We start from the raw sequence: 15,012 nt of genomic DNA, 5'->3' as shown, positions 1-15,012 counted from the left end.
GGGAGTCTTCTCTTCTCATGAGGTGGCCAGAGTACTGGAGCCTCAACTTCAGGATCTGTCCTTCCAGTGAGCACTCAGGGCTGATTTCTTTGAGAATGGATAGGTTTGATCTTCTTGCAGTCCATGGGACTCTCAAGAGTCTTCTCCAGCACCATAATTCAAAAGCATCAATTCTTCGGCGATCAGCCTTCTTGATGGTCCAGCTCTCACTTCCGTACATTACTACTGGGAAAACCATAGCTTTAACTATACGGACCTTTGTCGGCAAGGTGATGTCTTTGCTTTTTAAGATGCTGTCTAGGTTTGTCATTGCTTTTCTCCCAAGAAGCAGTGACCTTTGCTGGGATATAATAAATTCCATTCTCTCTCCCTCCTGCCCCCTTCGACAACCATGTCAACATTCCACGCTCATTGATCATGCTCTCTCCTCTTAAGCTGTTTCTGGACTTTTCTGCTCCTTGCAGGTCATCATACCCCACTTCTTTGCATTTCTGCAAACATTGGGGGGGGGGGGGTTCCTGAGCCCTGCCGATACACCCCTCTTGCAGATCCCAGCACCCACCAGCCTTCCATCAGCCATGGCTAGAGGTGATGGAAGTTATACTCAGTGCTTTTTTCTGGGAGTAGTATTCAAGGGTACACAGTAGAAGAAGAAAAGCACAGGTCATTTTCTAATAGCATCCCTGTTATAGTGTGTGGATGGTGCCATTCTGGCTCTGTAAGGATCCACATGCAGCATAAGGAATTTGCTATTAGTATGTTGGATCCTGGACCGATGCCCTGATTCAGCTAGGCATGTAAGAAAGCAGCCATTTCCATTCCAACCTCTCCAACAGCCAGTGCTGTTTCCATTCCACTGAAGCCTAGGTTTCGCCAAATACTACCTTGCCCTCCTTCACAATTTTATTTAACGCACATAATTATTTACATGATTTATCTAAGTTGTGAATTTGGTGTAACTATCCCCATGCCATTCATTTCATTGCAGAGGCCAGTCGCTTCAGTGGAAAGGAAAACACAATTTAAGTGGGGGAAATGCTGTCATTTATTTTATTTTATTTTTTTATTAAAGATTTTCTTGGTTTACAAAGGTGTGTGCAATGTCTCTCGTATTTTTCCATGTAACATTTTTACAGAACAATTTTGGTTGTTGAGACATTAGGGAGGGAAGGGGGAAGGAGGTGGGTGGGGTGGGGGGAGGGTGGTGTGGGGAGACGATGTTTCTATTTTCCTTAGTATATGTAGGATTTGGTGTCAGCATCGTTTGTGTTGGTTCTCTGTTGTTTGCTTGTGTTTCTTTGGTGGTGAGAGGTCAGGATTGTGGTTGGCTGTGGTGGTCTTTGGTTTCCTGTGTGAGTGGGGTGGGTGGGTGTTTTGGATCAGGTTAGCCATATTGATTTGTATGCTGTCGGTAGATTTTTGTCATTATCTTGTTGGGCTGTGTGTATGATGAAGGGGGACCATACGGGGGTGAAGGTGTCTTCTTCTGTTTGTCCCCGTGCTAGTTTTAGGTTGCTGGTTAATTTTTCTAGTAGGGCTGTTTCCCATACTACTTGGTACCATTGGTCCATGCTTATTCCTTTATGTACAGTTTGCGAACTGAAAACAGCAGCTCCGGCATATACTGACGGTTATTCCCTGGATTGGTTTCTGTTCCAGATATGGGACAAATAAACAAACAATGGCAATTTATAACCCTTTTGCATTTCCATTAGAATTCTCCCACATTCTTAGATTCAGCAGCACAACGCAGTACTCTCTTTTCAAAGGCTTTCCATGCAAAACAAGGCAACAATTTGCATTTATTATTAAAGCTAATCTTTAAAACATTTAGCAGCCGAATCATGACACATCTGAAAAATTGAACGGGGAGAGGGTTCTGAAATGCCTGTTTTGTGTTTTTAATGAGCTGGCATCCTATAGAATTTCAGTGCCTGTAAAGCGAGGCTGCAAATGTTTCCTGCCTCTCTTCCTACATAGATGATGGGGCCCCAGTAGAGAACTAAGTACGTTTTACACTCTGCTGGCTGACAGGTCCTCCATCATTTGAAAACTCTCATCTTCTTCCATGAGTAGAGTTTGGCTCAAGGCAAGGCATCAGCTTAAATAAGTCTTTGCCTCTTCTTGTCTGGGATGAGGATGCCATCAGAAGCAGGCATCTTACAGCTGGCTTCTTTGCCATTAAAGGACGGGTGGGAGACTGGACCTGGCTTGGGGGCCAGATTGTTATCTCCTCCATCAACCTTTGTGGGTGGTGGGCAGCATCTCCTGCTTGTCAATCACCTGATGCCACAATTATGTCAGGTGACTCTATTTTGCCCCTTTCAAAGTGCTATCTTGACAACTGCAGAGGGCTGTGCATGTGCTCCTGACAAACCTAGACAGCATCTTAAAAAGCAGAGACATCACCTTGCCGACAAAGGTCCATATAGTTAAAGCTATGGTTTTCCCAGGAGTAATGTATGGAAATGAGAGCTGGACCATAAAGAAGGCTGATCACCGAAGAATTGATGCTTTTGAATTATGGTGCTGGAGGAGACTCTTGAGAGTCCCATGGACTGCAAGAAGATCAAACCTATCCATTCTGAAGGAATCAGCCCTGAGTGCTCACTGGAAGGACAGATCCTGAAGCTGAGGCTCCAGTACTTTGGCCACCTCATGAGAAGAGAAGACTTTCTGGAAAAGACCCTGATGTTGGGAAAGATGGAGGGCACAAGGAGAAGGGGATGACAGAGGATGAGATGGTTAGACAGTGTTCTTGAAGCTACTAACATGAATCTGACCAAGCAGCGGGAGGCAGTGGAAGACAGGAGTGCCTGCCATGCTCTGGTCCATGCAGTCACGAAGAGTCGGACATAAGTAAATGACAACAACAACAACAACAACAACAACAACAACAACAACAACAACAACAACAACACAGTTGTACCGTGCATCTCAAAGCCTTGGCTCCCAAACAAATCAGCTCCTGAATGATTGAAACTCGGAAGTGAGTGTTCTGGTTTTCGAACGCTTTTCAGAAGCCGAATGTCCGGTGCGGCTTCCATGGCTTGTGATTGGCTGTAGGTTTCTGAATGTTTTGGAAGTTGATCGGACTTCTGGAATAGATTCCATTTGACTTCCAAGACATGACTGTATTAATAATAATAATAATAATAATAATAATAATAATAATAATACCCCGCCCATCTGTCTGGGTTTCCCCAGCCAGCTTCCAGCTAAATATAAAAACATAATAAAACTTCGAACATACAGGGTTGTCTTCAGATGTCTTCTAAAAATTGTGCAGTTCTTTGGTGCATTGTGTAGTTCTGTAGTGCATCCGGTGTGGTTGCACTGGGAGTTTTGCTGTAGGGGGTGCCAAAACAATGCTGTAGACCTGAGTGCAAGAGGCGAAGGGTGTGTGTGCCAAATGATTAGCGTTGCACAAGGTGCCGCTGAAAATTGAGAGCCCAAAATTTACCATTGCTGATGTGTCTCATTGGCCCTTCTTTGCACCCTCCAGCCTGCTGGAATGTTTTCATGAGCTATGATCATGCTCATTGGGGGGAGGATAGAGATGAGTGTATGCATGTAGAAACGAGCGTTTTGTATTAAGTTAAAATCACATTTCTTGCTTTGCCTACATTTGCATCAGGCTCCACCCACTTCTTATTGCAGTTATTGATATTGTGCATTTGGAAGCAATAGGATGGAAAAAAAAACTGACTTGGAATAAAAATGGTCCAGTCCAAAAATAGGTTTCAAAAGCTTTACTAACAGAACTTGCTCCAAAACAGACATTCAAAACAATGATGTTACATCCAAATAGTTGCAGAATATCATGTGCGCAGGTGCAGCATCTTAGAAATATGAAATTACTTCACCCAGAGCTGAAAACAAAACTTTGTCTCTCTACACACAGCCTGCATTCCAGCCTGAGACTGTGTTCCTGGAGATAGTCATTAGCACAGCATCCTCTTTGGTGGCTTGAGAACAAAGACTAACTCACACACTCAACATGGAGATTTGCAATGGAATACCCCCCCCCATATGATCTAGGTTAAACACCTCGTGGCAGAGTAGCAGAGATACATTCTAAGTTAATTATCAACTCTTTTGTTTAGCTTCAGTGGAAGTTCCCATGCTATGCATTTAGCAGTACACATACACCCTTGTGCAAATTAATTGAAACAAAGCATGTTTTCTATCTTACTCGTAATTCTGTACTGAAAACAAACACGAAATGTCTGTTGATCATTATGGTGTCGGAAGCCCACAGCCAATAGAAGGAATGATGCACTTGCCACAGTATATTGAGGTTCTACGAAAGAGAGTTATTCCAGAGCTGGAAAAGAGTTATCCTGACGGTACTGGGATATTGCAGCAGGAGCCAGCCCCCTGCCACACATCGAAAGTGGTGGAGAAATTCATGACAGAGCAGCAAATACAGGTACTTGGTTTTCCAGGGAATTCCCCGGACATAAATCTCATTGAGAATTTGTGGGCTATATGCAAAAGTCGCGTTTGTGCTGTAGACTGTATTACTATGGAGAAGCTCATTCAGACGTTGATTCAAGTGTGGTACAGGGATCCGAAAACCATCAGTGACTGTTCGAAACTAGTAGACTCCATGCCAAACCGTGTTAAAATGCTGCTTAAAAATTGCAGAGGTCATATCCGTTACTAATGTACGTATATGTGAGTTTTGTACAATAAACTACATTGTTTGTTTCAATTAATTTGCACAAGGGTGTGCAGGCAGTTCTTTTCCATTTCAATGTAGAATTAAACAATTATACTTAACACCGCTAGCACGTGGTGACTGGGAGTTTGCCCCCAAGGAAGTGTATCCCTTGGGCTGTTCTCCATCCCTGCTGTGCATCATGTATACATGTTGCTTCCAGCATTGTGTGCATCTGTGTGGACTGCAAGCATTGTGTGCAGGTATGGTGGACTGCAAGACGAGCCCAGTGACCCTCCCATTGTCTCATGGTGTCACTTCCACTTGTCAGCCTGAGAATTGCCATCATTACCCTCCCGCAGTCCTACCCTGAGCATTGTTGTTAACCTAAGCATTTTTGTTACCGATTAAGATCTCGAATGCCACTCTGACACATTGATTTAAATGCCTTCATTATTTCCTTCGCTTTCAGAGATGAGGCAATCCATGACAAAGAGGTTAATTGCAACCCAATAGAGCTACGCTAATGTTTTATTAAGGAAAGAGCTAGTCATGGCGGCCTTTTTCGGCAGAGGAAACCTGCTAATAATAACGAAGCCAGATGGAACCCAGTTCCTGAGACAGCCTTGAGGACAGTGCCGTAATTCGCACCAGTCTGCTTTTGGCAAAGAACAAAACAGAAACACCTCCCTGGTGATGACATGCTTGGCAGTGGTCCAGGAAAGAGCAATATAAGAAGGTGCCCTGCTCTGGATCAGGCTATTTCTTGTCCATCTAGCCTAGCAACCTCCAGTCCAGGGGTAGGCAATGTGGTGTTCCCTAGCTGTTAGAGTCCAACTTCCATCAGCCCCAGCCAGCAATGCGACTTGTAGTCTTTAGGCCACCATACTGGGGAAGACAGCCCTTGAGAGCCACAGGTAGATGGGCCAATGGTCTGCCATAAGACATCTGGCAGGTTCCACCTTTGCTACTTGTGGTTTAGTTGGACCGGCAGCGGTTCTCAGGGTCCACAGGAAAAGTCATGATGCCAGACTTTTAAATTAGTGATACCAGGGGTGGAACCTGGTACTTGCACACAAAGTGTGTGCTGAACTACCTCCATGCAAAAAAATCGCCACTCTCTCAGCTGATAAAGACTCTCCCTCCTTGGGACATCATCATCATCATCATCATTTATTATTTATACCCCGCCCATCTGGCTTGGTTTCCCCAGCCACTCTGGGCAGCTCCCAACAGAATATTAAAAACATGATAAAACATCAAACATTAAAACTTCCCTGAACAGGGCTGCCTTCAGATGTCTTCTAAAAGTCAGAGAGTTGTTTATTTCCTTGACATCTGATGGGAGGGCGTTCCACAGGGCGGGCACCACTGCCGAGAAGGCCCTCTGCCTAGTTCCCTGTAACCTCACTTCTCGCAGTGAGGGAACCGCCAGAAGACCCTCGGTGCCAGATCTTAGTGTCTGGGCTGAACGATGGGGGTGGAGATGCTCCTTCAGCACCAGCCCAGTGCCAGAATCTTCCTTTTCTGGATCATAGAAAGGACTTTCTCCATTTTCATTCCTGCTTTTAGAGCTCAATGAGTCCCACTGGACGCGGTTTTCTGAGCACCATTAGCTCAGATCAGGTATGTTAGCCCTATAACCTCCCTCTCAGGCAAACACCCCTTTCACCAATGCCCCCTCAGAGCAAGGGAAGGGCACCTCCACCATAGGCCAGCCTATATGCCATGGAACTGGTTTATACTGTAAGTAAAGGAACTGACCCTACCTACGTCTGTCCGGTGTTTTTCCGTTCCATTTGGCACATTCCTCTGGCATGTTGAATGGGCACTCTGCACATGTCCCAACATTTTGATGGCAATTCTGCTTATCCAACGCACAGAGCAGCTTCCCCCAGCATCCAGTCGTCTTATAGTTGAGCATCACTAGAAAACATTCAGTTTGATTTATGAGCCAGAAAGAGAGTGTTTGATGTCCAAAGGGGGAACCACACACACACACACACACACACACACACACACACATGTCAGTGTACAGCCAGCTGCTTTGTTTATTTGTTTGTTCATTTTCATCCTGCCCTTCTTCATCAGAGCTATGTGACATGTCATGTTCAAGGTCCACGATCAGACCTCCAGGTAATGATATCTTCAGAGGCATCCACACTGGTGCAGTTTAGAATGATGTGGTTCACCATCTGTATTCAAAATGGCACCCAGTAGGCCAAAAAATCACCTCCTCCACCTCAGGAGCCATCATGCCAAACTGGGTGATGATCTCTTGAGGGGCATCTGAACCAATAGAGAACAGACAAGACTTTCCAAAATAATATAGTAGATTCAAGCAAACTCTGACCAGAGTTTATGTACACTTTCTAGCCAAGCAAAAACATTCAAGAAGAGTGAGCAGCAGGCCAGCGAGGGTTGGGGCTGGGCAGGATCCCAACGGCCAAAGACAGAGGCCTGGTGGCCTTCAGTCAGCCCCTGTTCCTGAGCTTCTGAGCCCTGATTCAGAGATTTAAAGGACAGAACCAGCACCTTGAAATGGACCCAGGAACAAATCTAGAGCCAACAATTTTAATGGAACATTAATGTTATGTGATATAATGAATGGACTTCCTTCAGCACTCTTATAATGGTGGCAAATAAGGTTGTTGTTTTTTGGGAGGTAGCTGATGGATGAATGACCCTTCAGCTCTCAAAGACAACGACAGATGTCCAGATTGATTTTCATTGTTCTGGATCAGGTCTCCTCAGGCTTCCTGGCCCTGGAACACTCCATAATCAGGATAATCAGAGGAGAAACCAATGGAAAGGCATACTTTATGTTTCGGACTGGGAGTCAGGACGACACAATTACAAAACTGCTCTATTGATTTCTGGCAAGTGAGAGCATTTTACTTTCATTAGTTTAAATGAACAAGAAGGCTGGAAGCACAGTCTTTCGCCCTGTGTCCTGCCAAGCCACTGCACAAGAAGTCATTTTCGGAAGGCTCATTGATTTGGAGGGGGCGAATGAACAGTACAGGCTCCAGTCCGTGGGAGAGAAAAAGTTATTCCCTCCCGAAGGCTAGAATGATTCCATGCTTCTGCAGTTGCTTCAGAAGTCTCAAAGTGGTACCAAGTCAAGGCCATGTCCCAAACATCTCCTTGCAGAAGGCCCTGATGAATGTGTCTGAGCAGCCAAAACACTAAATGAATGTTGAGGAAATGTTCCTTTTCTGCTTGAAGAAGTTAACCGCATCAGGGGTGCTCCACCACTGCCAGAGAAGAGCCTTAGGGCTTAGCAGTTGCTGAAGTCTGATGTGAGGGATGGAGTTTGCTCCCACAAGCAGCAGTGGTGGCCACCAGCTTGGATGGGTTTAAAAGAGGATTAGACAAACTCATGGGGAACAAGCCCATCAACGGCTTCTAACCCTGAGGGATATACTTCTGGGAGGTAGACGTGATAGCTGTCCTCGACCACAATTTAAGAAGGATATTTACAAGCTGTAACATTTGCAAAGGAAGCCAACCAAAATAATCAAGGGTCTGGAAATCATTCAGAGGAATGGTTGAAGGAACTGGGTATGTTTAGCCAGGAAAAGAGGAGACTGAGAGGAGCTATATGATGGAACATATTCTGCGATTGGGAGGGACCCAAACTAATAGATTCAAGTTAACAGAAAGGAGATTCCAACTCAATTAGGATGAACTTTCTGACACCAAGAGCTGTTCAACAATGCAACGGATTATCTCAGAAGTTGGTGGGCTGTTCTTCCTTGGAGGTTTTTAAACAGAGATTGGATGGATGGCCATCTGCCAGGGGATACTTTAGCAGGGAGTTGGGCTGGGTGATCCTTGGGGATCCTTCCAGCTCTTCAATTCCATGATTCTGTGATTCTATGAAAATATATCAGTTGCCTTGTAGAAGATATGGACCCTGAGATTACCCTGAAAGTAGCTAAATACTGTGTAGCAGCCATAAAGCTCAGAGAACAAGCGGTGTTATCGCTATGAATAGGACCCTAAATGGCAATTTTTAGGCCATATTTTAATGCCCCATTTCTAATCTATATATTTTAAATGCTGCTGTATACGTATATATACGTGTATGGTTTTTGTTGTGCAAATTTTAATGTATTATTTTTGTATTATTGATTTAGTAAGTTGGTCTGTGACTGTAAAAAATAAATAAATTAAAAAATATCATTAAAGTAAGAATACTTATCTGCAGCACTCAGTGTTACATTTCCGTAGTGGAAGTGGGGGTATTTTGCATGCAGAAAGAGAGTCCCTCTTGAACTTTCAGAATTAGCACCTGCATTTTTCTTTTTTTCTCTACCCTTCCTGTCCTAGTCCCCAAACCCATCTATTCTCCCTGCCCCATTATCCATTTTGTATAATGTGTTTTAGATTGTTAAATCTGCAAGCAGGGGCCATAGTGTTTTTATTGTTTGTATGCAACCCACCCTGGGAGCTTAACTGGCTGAAATGCGGGGTACGAATTCTCTTAATCAAATGAACCAAACAAATGAAGGGAATTCATCCCTTCTGTGTTCCTGTCACCTTAAGCAGCCCAAGGTTCTTAATTCTTTTTTTTTTTTTTTTAAGAAGAAGGTTATTCTGTATTCAGTAAGCACTGGCTCTGCTGAATGACCGAAGAGGAAAGGGTCAGGCCAGGCAGAAGCATGTTCTATCGTTTTGAGTACAAAGAGGAGGAAATAAAATATTAAAAGCTTTAATCTGATCACTATGCAGATTAATGACCTAAACTTCTGGGAATAAGTATTGACTGACTGACCATCTGCCATCAAAAATTCAAAATAGCTGACTAAGCTGAGATAATTCAGATAAATGTAGGAGTCATAAACAGCATACAAATATTGCCCTGCAGCAATGGAGCAACCACGCTCTTCCTGTAATCCATGGTTGGGGGAACATTTTACACCCTAAAGGACCTGTTCGCTCATGTACCACCTTCCAGTGGGTGCATACTGGGGTGGGCGGGGCCAGAAGCAAAAGTGGGTGGAGCAACAGATACCATTTTGTTCAGTAGGCTACATGGAAAAGAAAACGAGCTTTGTTTTCTCCTACTCTGGGGGGTAGGACTCAAACCCATGGCCTTACAAGAAAGGAGATTCCGACCAAACATCAGGAAGAACTTTCTGACAGTGAGAGCTGTACGACAGTGGAACAGTCGCCTCGGGAGGTGGTGGACTCTCCTTCCTTGGAAATTTTCCAGCAGAGGTTGGGTGGCCACCTGTCGTGGATGATCTAGTTCAGATTCCTGCATTGCAGGGGGTTGGACTAGATGACCCTTGGGGTCCCTTCCAACTCTGGAGTCTACAATTCTACGAGTCTATGATTCTAGCCACACCATAGGGAGTACCAGAGGAGGGAAGGAGGGCCAAGCGCTCCCCAAAAACAAAGAGCTCACCAGCCCACTTGCCCCCCATTTCTAAACTCTTGTCATTATTATGTCACCCACCTACAAATATACTTTGCCCATTCTGTGCCTGCCCAGATTTTTTGTTTCTGGTGCCACCACTACTGAACCACACAAAGTCCTTCTACACCCCCATCTCTCCAGTCGGGGCAAGTGGCATTATCATGGTTCAAGCAAACTTTCCATTTGAGCAAAAACATTCAAGGATCTGGATGGAGTCTGAAGGCTTGTTAGAGAGGCCTGGGGTGTGGGCTGCAATTGAGCCCGTAGGATACCGTAGTTACTCTCTGTTAACCTTCCACCCTAGACTCTACAGGCATCAAATCTAATCCTAGCAAGGCTGGATCATTCACGGCATGCATTGGAGGGGTGTCTCAGATGCTGATCTTATATAATTGCTGAGCTAGGATAACTTTTGCCCCTTCCACTTTCCAGCTCTCAATATGATTGTCCTCTGTTTGTTCTCCTTTATGTTGGTCGAACCCCTGTAACTGCACAATAGGATTTAAAACTCTTAAGGAAAAGAATTTTGGCTACATTGACCCAAGTCCAGTTAGCTTTTCGTTGGCCAAGGAGACTGATGGAATTCATTGCTCATGGTTTCTTCCTGCATAATAGTTCACTGAATGAACCCCCAACATTTAGTTTGGTTCATTCTATGATCTATTCTGCAGGTACTGATGAATTATCCCCTAAATCCTTGTAAATAATGCTAGATTTATGTAGATTCCAGAGTGTGGATGGGGAAAAGATGATCAGGAAGAAAAGCTTTTCAGTTCATCAGACAATTTTTGCAATCAATTTAATTCTACCTATAGATTGGCTAAACATTGCAGACTTTAACGTTCTACGATGGACTGTAGGAATAGCAGTTGGATACCACTGCTGGTACTGGGACATTGCTGTGACCACTATGTTCTGAATGAGAAGATGACCGATGGCCATTGCCAACCAGTGAACCTCACAATGCTCCCTTCCTCTTTGCAGGCTGGACGAAGTTTGCTCGATTGACACGAGCTTTGACGAACAGTCGGAGTGTTCTGCAGCAGCTAACGCCCATGAACAAAGCCGAGGTGGTCCATAAACACTCACGGTTAGCTGAAGTAAGTGTCAAACAAATGCTCTCCTCTCTTGATCTGAAGCAGACTCTCTCTCTCTCTCTCTCTCTCTCTCTCTCTCTCTGCGTGTGTGTGTGTGTGTGTGTATGTGCAACGCTGCAGGCAGAAAGAACCTCCAGTCAAAGTTTCAGGTATAAGCTGCAGGACCATTTTTCCTTTCCCAGGAGGAAAAGACCTCGTTGAGATGGAAGCAACAGCAAGAAAGAGAGACAGAGAGAAAGCTTTGATTGATCTAGGATGGTGATGGAGTAGGATGGGAAGCCATCGGAGCAAAAGGGCAACAATGAAAAATATTTTTACTTACTGATGATGATAGTAGTGGTGATAATGATTATATATATGCCATTGTTAGCATTAGAAGACGGGTCCCAGCCCCAAACACCTTACAACCTATTTACTTATATAAGGACCTCTACCCCATCCTTCTACATAGGAAATATATAGAGCTGCCTTATACTGAGTCAGACCACTAGTTCTTTCAGCTCAGTAATGTCTATACCGACTGGAAATGGCTTTCTAGGATTTGAGGCAAGGGACATTCCCAACCAGAGATGGAGCAAGGGGGGCGGGCGGTGGGTTGCCCCGGGTACCGCCCTGGGGGAGTGATACTCGGGGCGGCGCCCTGCCCCCACAATTGGCGCATGCGCAGTCCACCTGGGATGCTGCACGTGTGCCATGACATCAGGACGTGCGTGCGCTAGGGAGCAGTGCCCCCAGGAGGTGCCCCCGCGTTTGCCGTCCCGGGCAGCAAAGCAGCTCCCTACGCCCCTGTTCCCAACATTACCTGGAGATGCCAGGGATTGAACCTAGAACCTTCAGCATACTCTTCCACTGAGCTGCTGTCTTTCCTCAAATTGGGTTTGTGGGAGTTCATGATGTAATGAGTAATAACCAATGTGGTAACACCTGTGTATCTTTTATTTTAAGGTTCTCCAGCTGGGTTCTGATATTCTTCCACAATACAAGCAAGAAGCCCCAAAGACTCCACCACATATCATTTTACACTACTGCGCTTTCAAGACCACTTGGGACTGGGTCATCTTAATCCTAACCTTCTACACGGCCATCATGGTTCCTTACAACGTGTCCTTCAAAACCAAGCAGAACAACATTGCATGGTTGGTTCTGGATAGTGTGGTGGACGTTATTTTCCTGGTGGACATAGTCCTGAATTTTCACACAACCTTTGTTGGACCTGGTGGAGAGGTCATCTCAGATCCCAAACTCATCAGGATGAACTACCTGAAAACCTGGTTCGTGATAGACCTTTTGTCATGTTTACCTTATGACATCATCAATGCCTTTGAGAATGTGGATGAGGTAAGCAATCTTAATCTGGTTTTGCCCGGGACTGCTTGAGGTTCAGTGGTTTATCATGTTTCAAATGTGGGTCATGACCAAATGTTAGAGCACTTCCAGTTAAGCTAATTCTCTTGCACTGAAATCAATGGGAACAAATGAAGCTCACAAAATCCATAGTAAGTCAACTTAAATGCCACAAAACAGGGAGCAAGCTTCTGGTCTGCAATGGTGTCAGTCTTAAGATGGAGTTTGGGGGGAAGGTAGCAGAGTTATTAGGTGAAACTCTCTTAGGTCCACCAGTTTCTGGGGCCCATTGGAACTGGTGGTGTAGAAGGCTGGGAGGTCAACAGTAGGTGTAGCCAGAGCTAAGTTTTTGTCCTCATTCTCCTCTCTGCTCAGTTCTACAAGAGAAACACTGAAACTAAGGAGGAGGAAGCTGACTGGTGGTGCCACCCTCTGGACTGGTTGTAAGTGGGAAGGCAGGCAGGTAGAGGCTGGTGGAAGGCAGCCTGAGATTGGTGGTCTGAAGTACCACCAAAAAGCTTTCACTTTTGACCGAGTGACATATCTTCCGTAAGCCCGGGAGAGAAGCTCCGTGATTTATATGCCTGCAATTAAAGCTTGCTGACTTGAAACAAGCCAGACTTTGTGAGAGTTTATTTGCTGGCAAGAAAGGCACACATACCGATGCGCAAGAAGAAGTTTGAAGTTTGAACAACTCTGCAAAAGCACTGGAGAAGCAGGGAAACGCAGCAGGAAGTGTTGCTGGACACCACTCTAAGTGCTATACTGGTTTGGAGGCTTTTCCAGTTAAAACCAAAAGCCCCAACAGGTGGGGCAGCACCCTGTATGCCCAATTGGACCACCATCCACTGCCTAAGTGCTGACTAGATTTTAGGTTACACCTTGGGATGCTGGGCTGAAGAAAGATACAATGACCCAGTTTGCATGTAATGCATAGCTAAGCAATGGCTTAGCACACACAAGTGGGTTCCCAGAGCAAAGAAAGCAGCTGCTGCTCTATTCCTCCACTCCTGCTGCTGCTGTGCTATCCGGGGCTAAGCCATGGTTTGGTTCAGCATTACATCTGTTCCCAGGTTTGTGGGTCACTCCAGACAAGCTATGAACTGTTTGCTCTTGGGTTTCCTGTTTTCGTGGGGAAGACCAACCATGAACTTGGTTTCAGATATAACACTTAGCGAGAGCCAGTGTGGTGTAGTGGTTTAGAGTGGTAGACTCATAATCTGGTGAACCGGGTTCGCCTCGCCGCTCCTCCACATGCAGCTGCTGGGTGACCTTGGGCTAGTCACACTTCTTTGAAGTCTCTCAGCCTCACTCACCTCACAGAGTGCTTGTTGTGGGGGAGGAAGGGAAAGGAGAATGTGAGCCGCTTTGAGACTCCTTCGGGTAGTGATAAAGCGGGATATCAAATCCAAACTCTTCCTCCACAGCTTCGCTGTAAAAATAAATAAATAAATAAATAAATAAATAAATAAATAAATAAATAAATAAATTCAATGTATCTGAAGAAGTGTGCATTCACACGAAAGCTCATACCAAGAACAAACTTAGTTGGTCTCTAAGGTGCTACTGGAAGGATTTTTTTTTTTTAAAAAGATATAACACTTAGCCAAACCATTGCTTAGTCCCGCGTAACATGGCAACAGCAGGACTGAAGGAAGAGCCCAGTGGCTGGTCTTCTCAATGAACCCTTGTGTTTGCTTGTTTCTGCTAAGCCATGGTTTAGCGTTATTTGAAGACTGGGCCAGTGGCTGATTCCCCTTTTCTGAACATGTAAAATCCAGCAATTCTCAAGATCTGTCAACAGAATGAAGCAAAGCAGGTTCAAGAAGGATACTGACAAGCTGGAACATGTCCAGAAGAGGGCAACCAAAATGGTCAAAGGCCTGGAAACGCTGCCTTATGAGGAACGGCTTATGGAGCTGGGTATGTTTAGCCTGGAGAAGAGAAGGTTAAGGGGTGATATGATAGCCATGTTCAAATATATCAAAGGATGTCATATAGAGGAGGGAGAAAGGTTGTTTTCTGCTGCTCCAGAGAAGCGGACACGGGGCAATGGATTCAAACTACAAGAAAGAAGATTCCACCTAAACATTAGGAAGAACTTCCTGACAGTGAGAGCTGTTTGGCAGTGGAATTTGCTGCCAAGGAGTGTGGTGGAGTCTCCTTCTTTGGAGGTCTTTAAGCAGAGGCTTGACAGCCATCTGTCAGGAATGCTTTGATGGTGTTTCCTGCTTGGCAGGGGGTTGGACTGGATGGCCCTTGTGGTCTCTTCCAACTCTAGGATTCTATGATTCTTGGTTCTTGGGGAGAGAGAATAGCAGAAACCCTGTTAATTCTTATATTAGCAAAGCAGGATATTAATTTTAGTTGGAACACCAGGTTAAACAAGTCAAAAGTTGCAAAATAAGGTAGCGTTACCTGGTGGTTAGAGGGAACAGATATTCAGAATAAAGTCTGATGAAGCTTGCCTCACTCTAATA

General features: G+C 44.9%; 1 protein-coding gene across 1 annotated transcript in view; it reads left to right on the top strand.

Annotated features, from left to right (window-relative positions):
- KCNH5 (potassium voltage-gated channel subfamily H member 5) overlaps nucleotides 1-15,012 on the top strand; it is a 199,695-nt gene that overhangs the window by 26,634 nt on the left and 158,049 nt on the right. The window contains exons 5-6 of the mRNA XM_033174582.1: nucleotides 11,076-11,191; nucleotides 12,134-12,526. Of these exons, the coding sequence (XP_033030473.1) occupies nucleotides 11,076-11,191; nucleotides 12,134-12,526 (509 nt within the window). The remainder of the gene's footprint in view (nucleotides 1-11,075; nucleotides 11,192-12,133; nucleotides 12,527-15,012) is intronic.

The sequence above is a fragment of the Lacerta agilis genome, chromosome 1 (assembly GCF_009819535.1).
Source record: "Lacerta agilis isolate rLacAgi1 chromosome 1, rLacAgi1.pri, whole genome shotgun sequence".
Classification (NCBI taxonomy): Eukaryota; Metazoa; Chordata; class Lepidosauria; order Squamata; family Lacertidae; genus Lacerta; species Lacerta agilis.
This window is presented reverse-complemented; position numbering and strand designations above follow the sequence as displayed.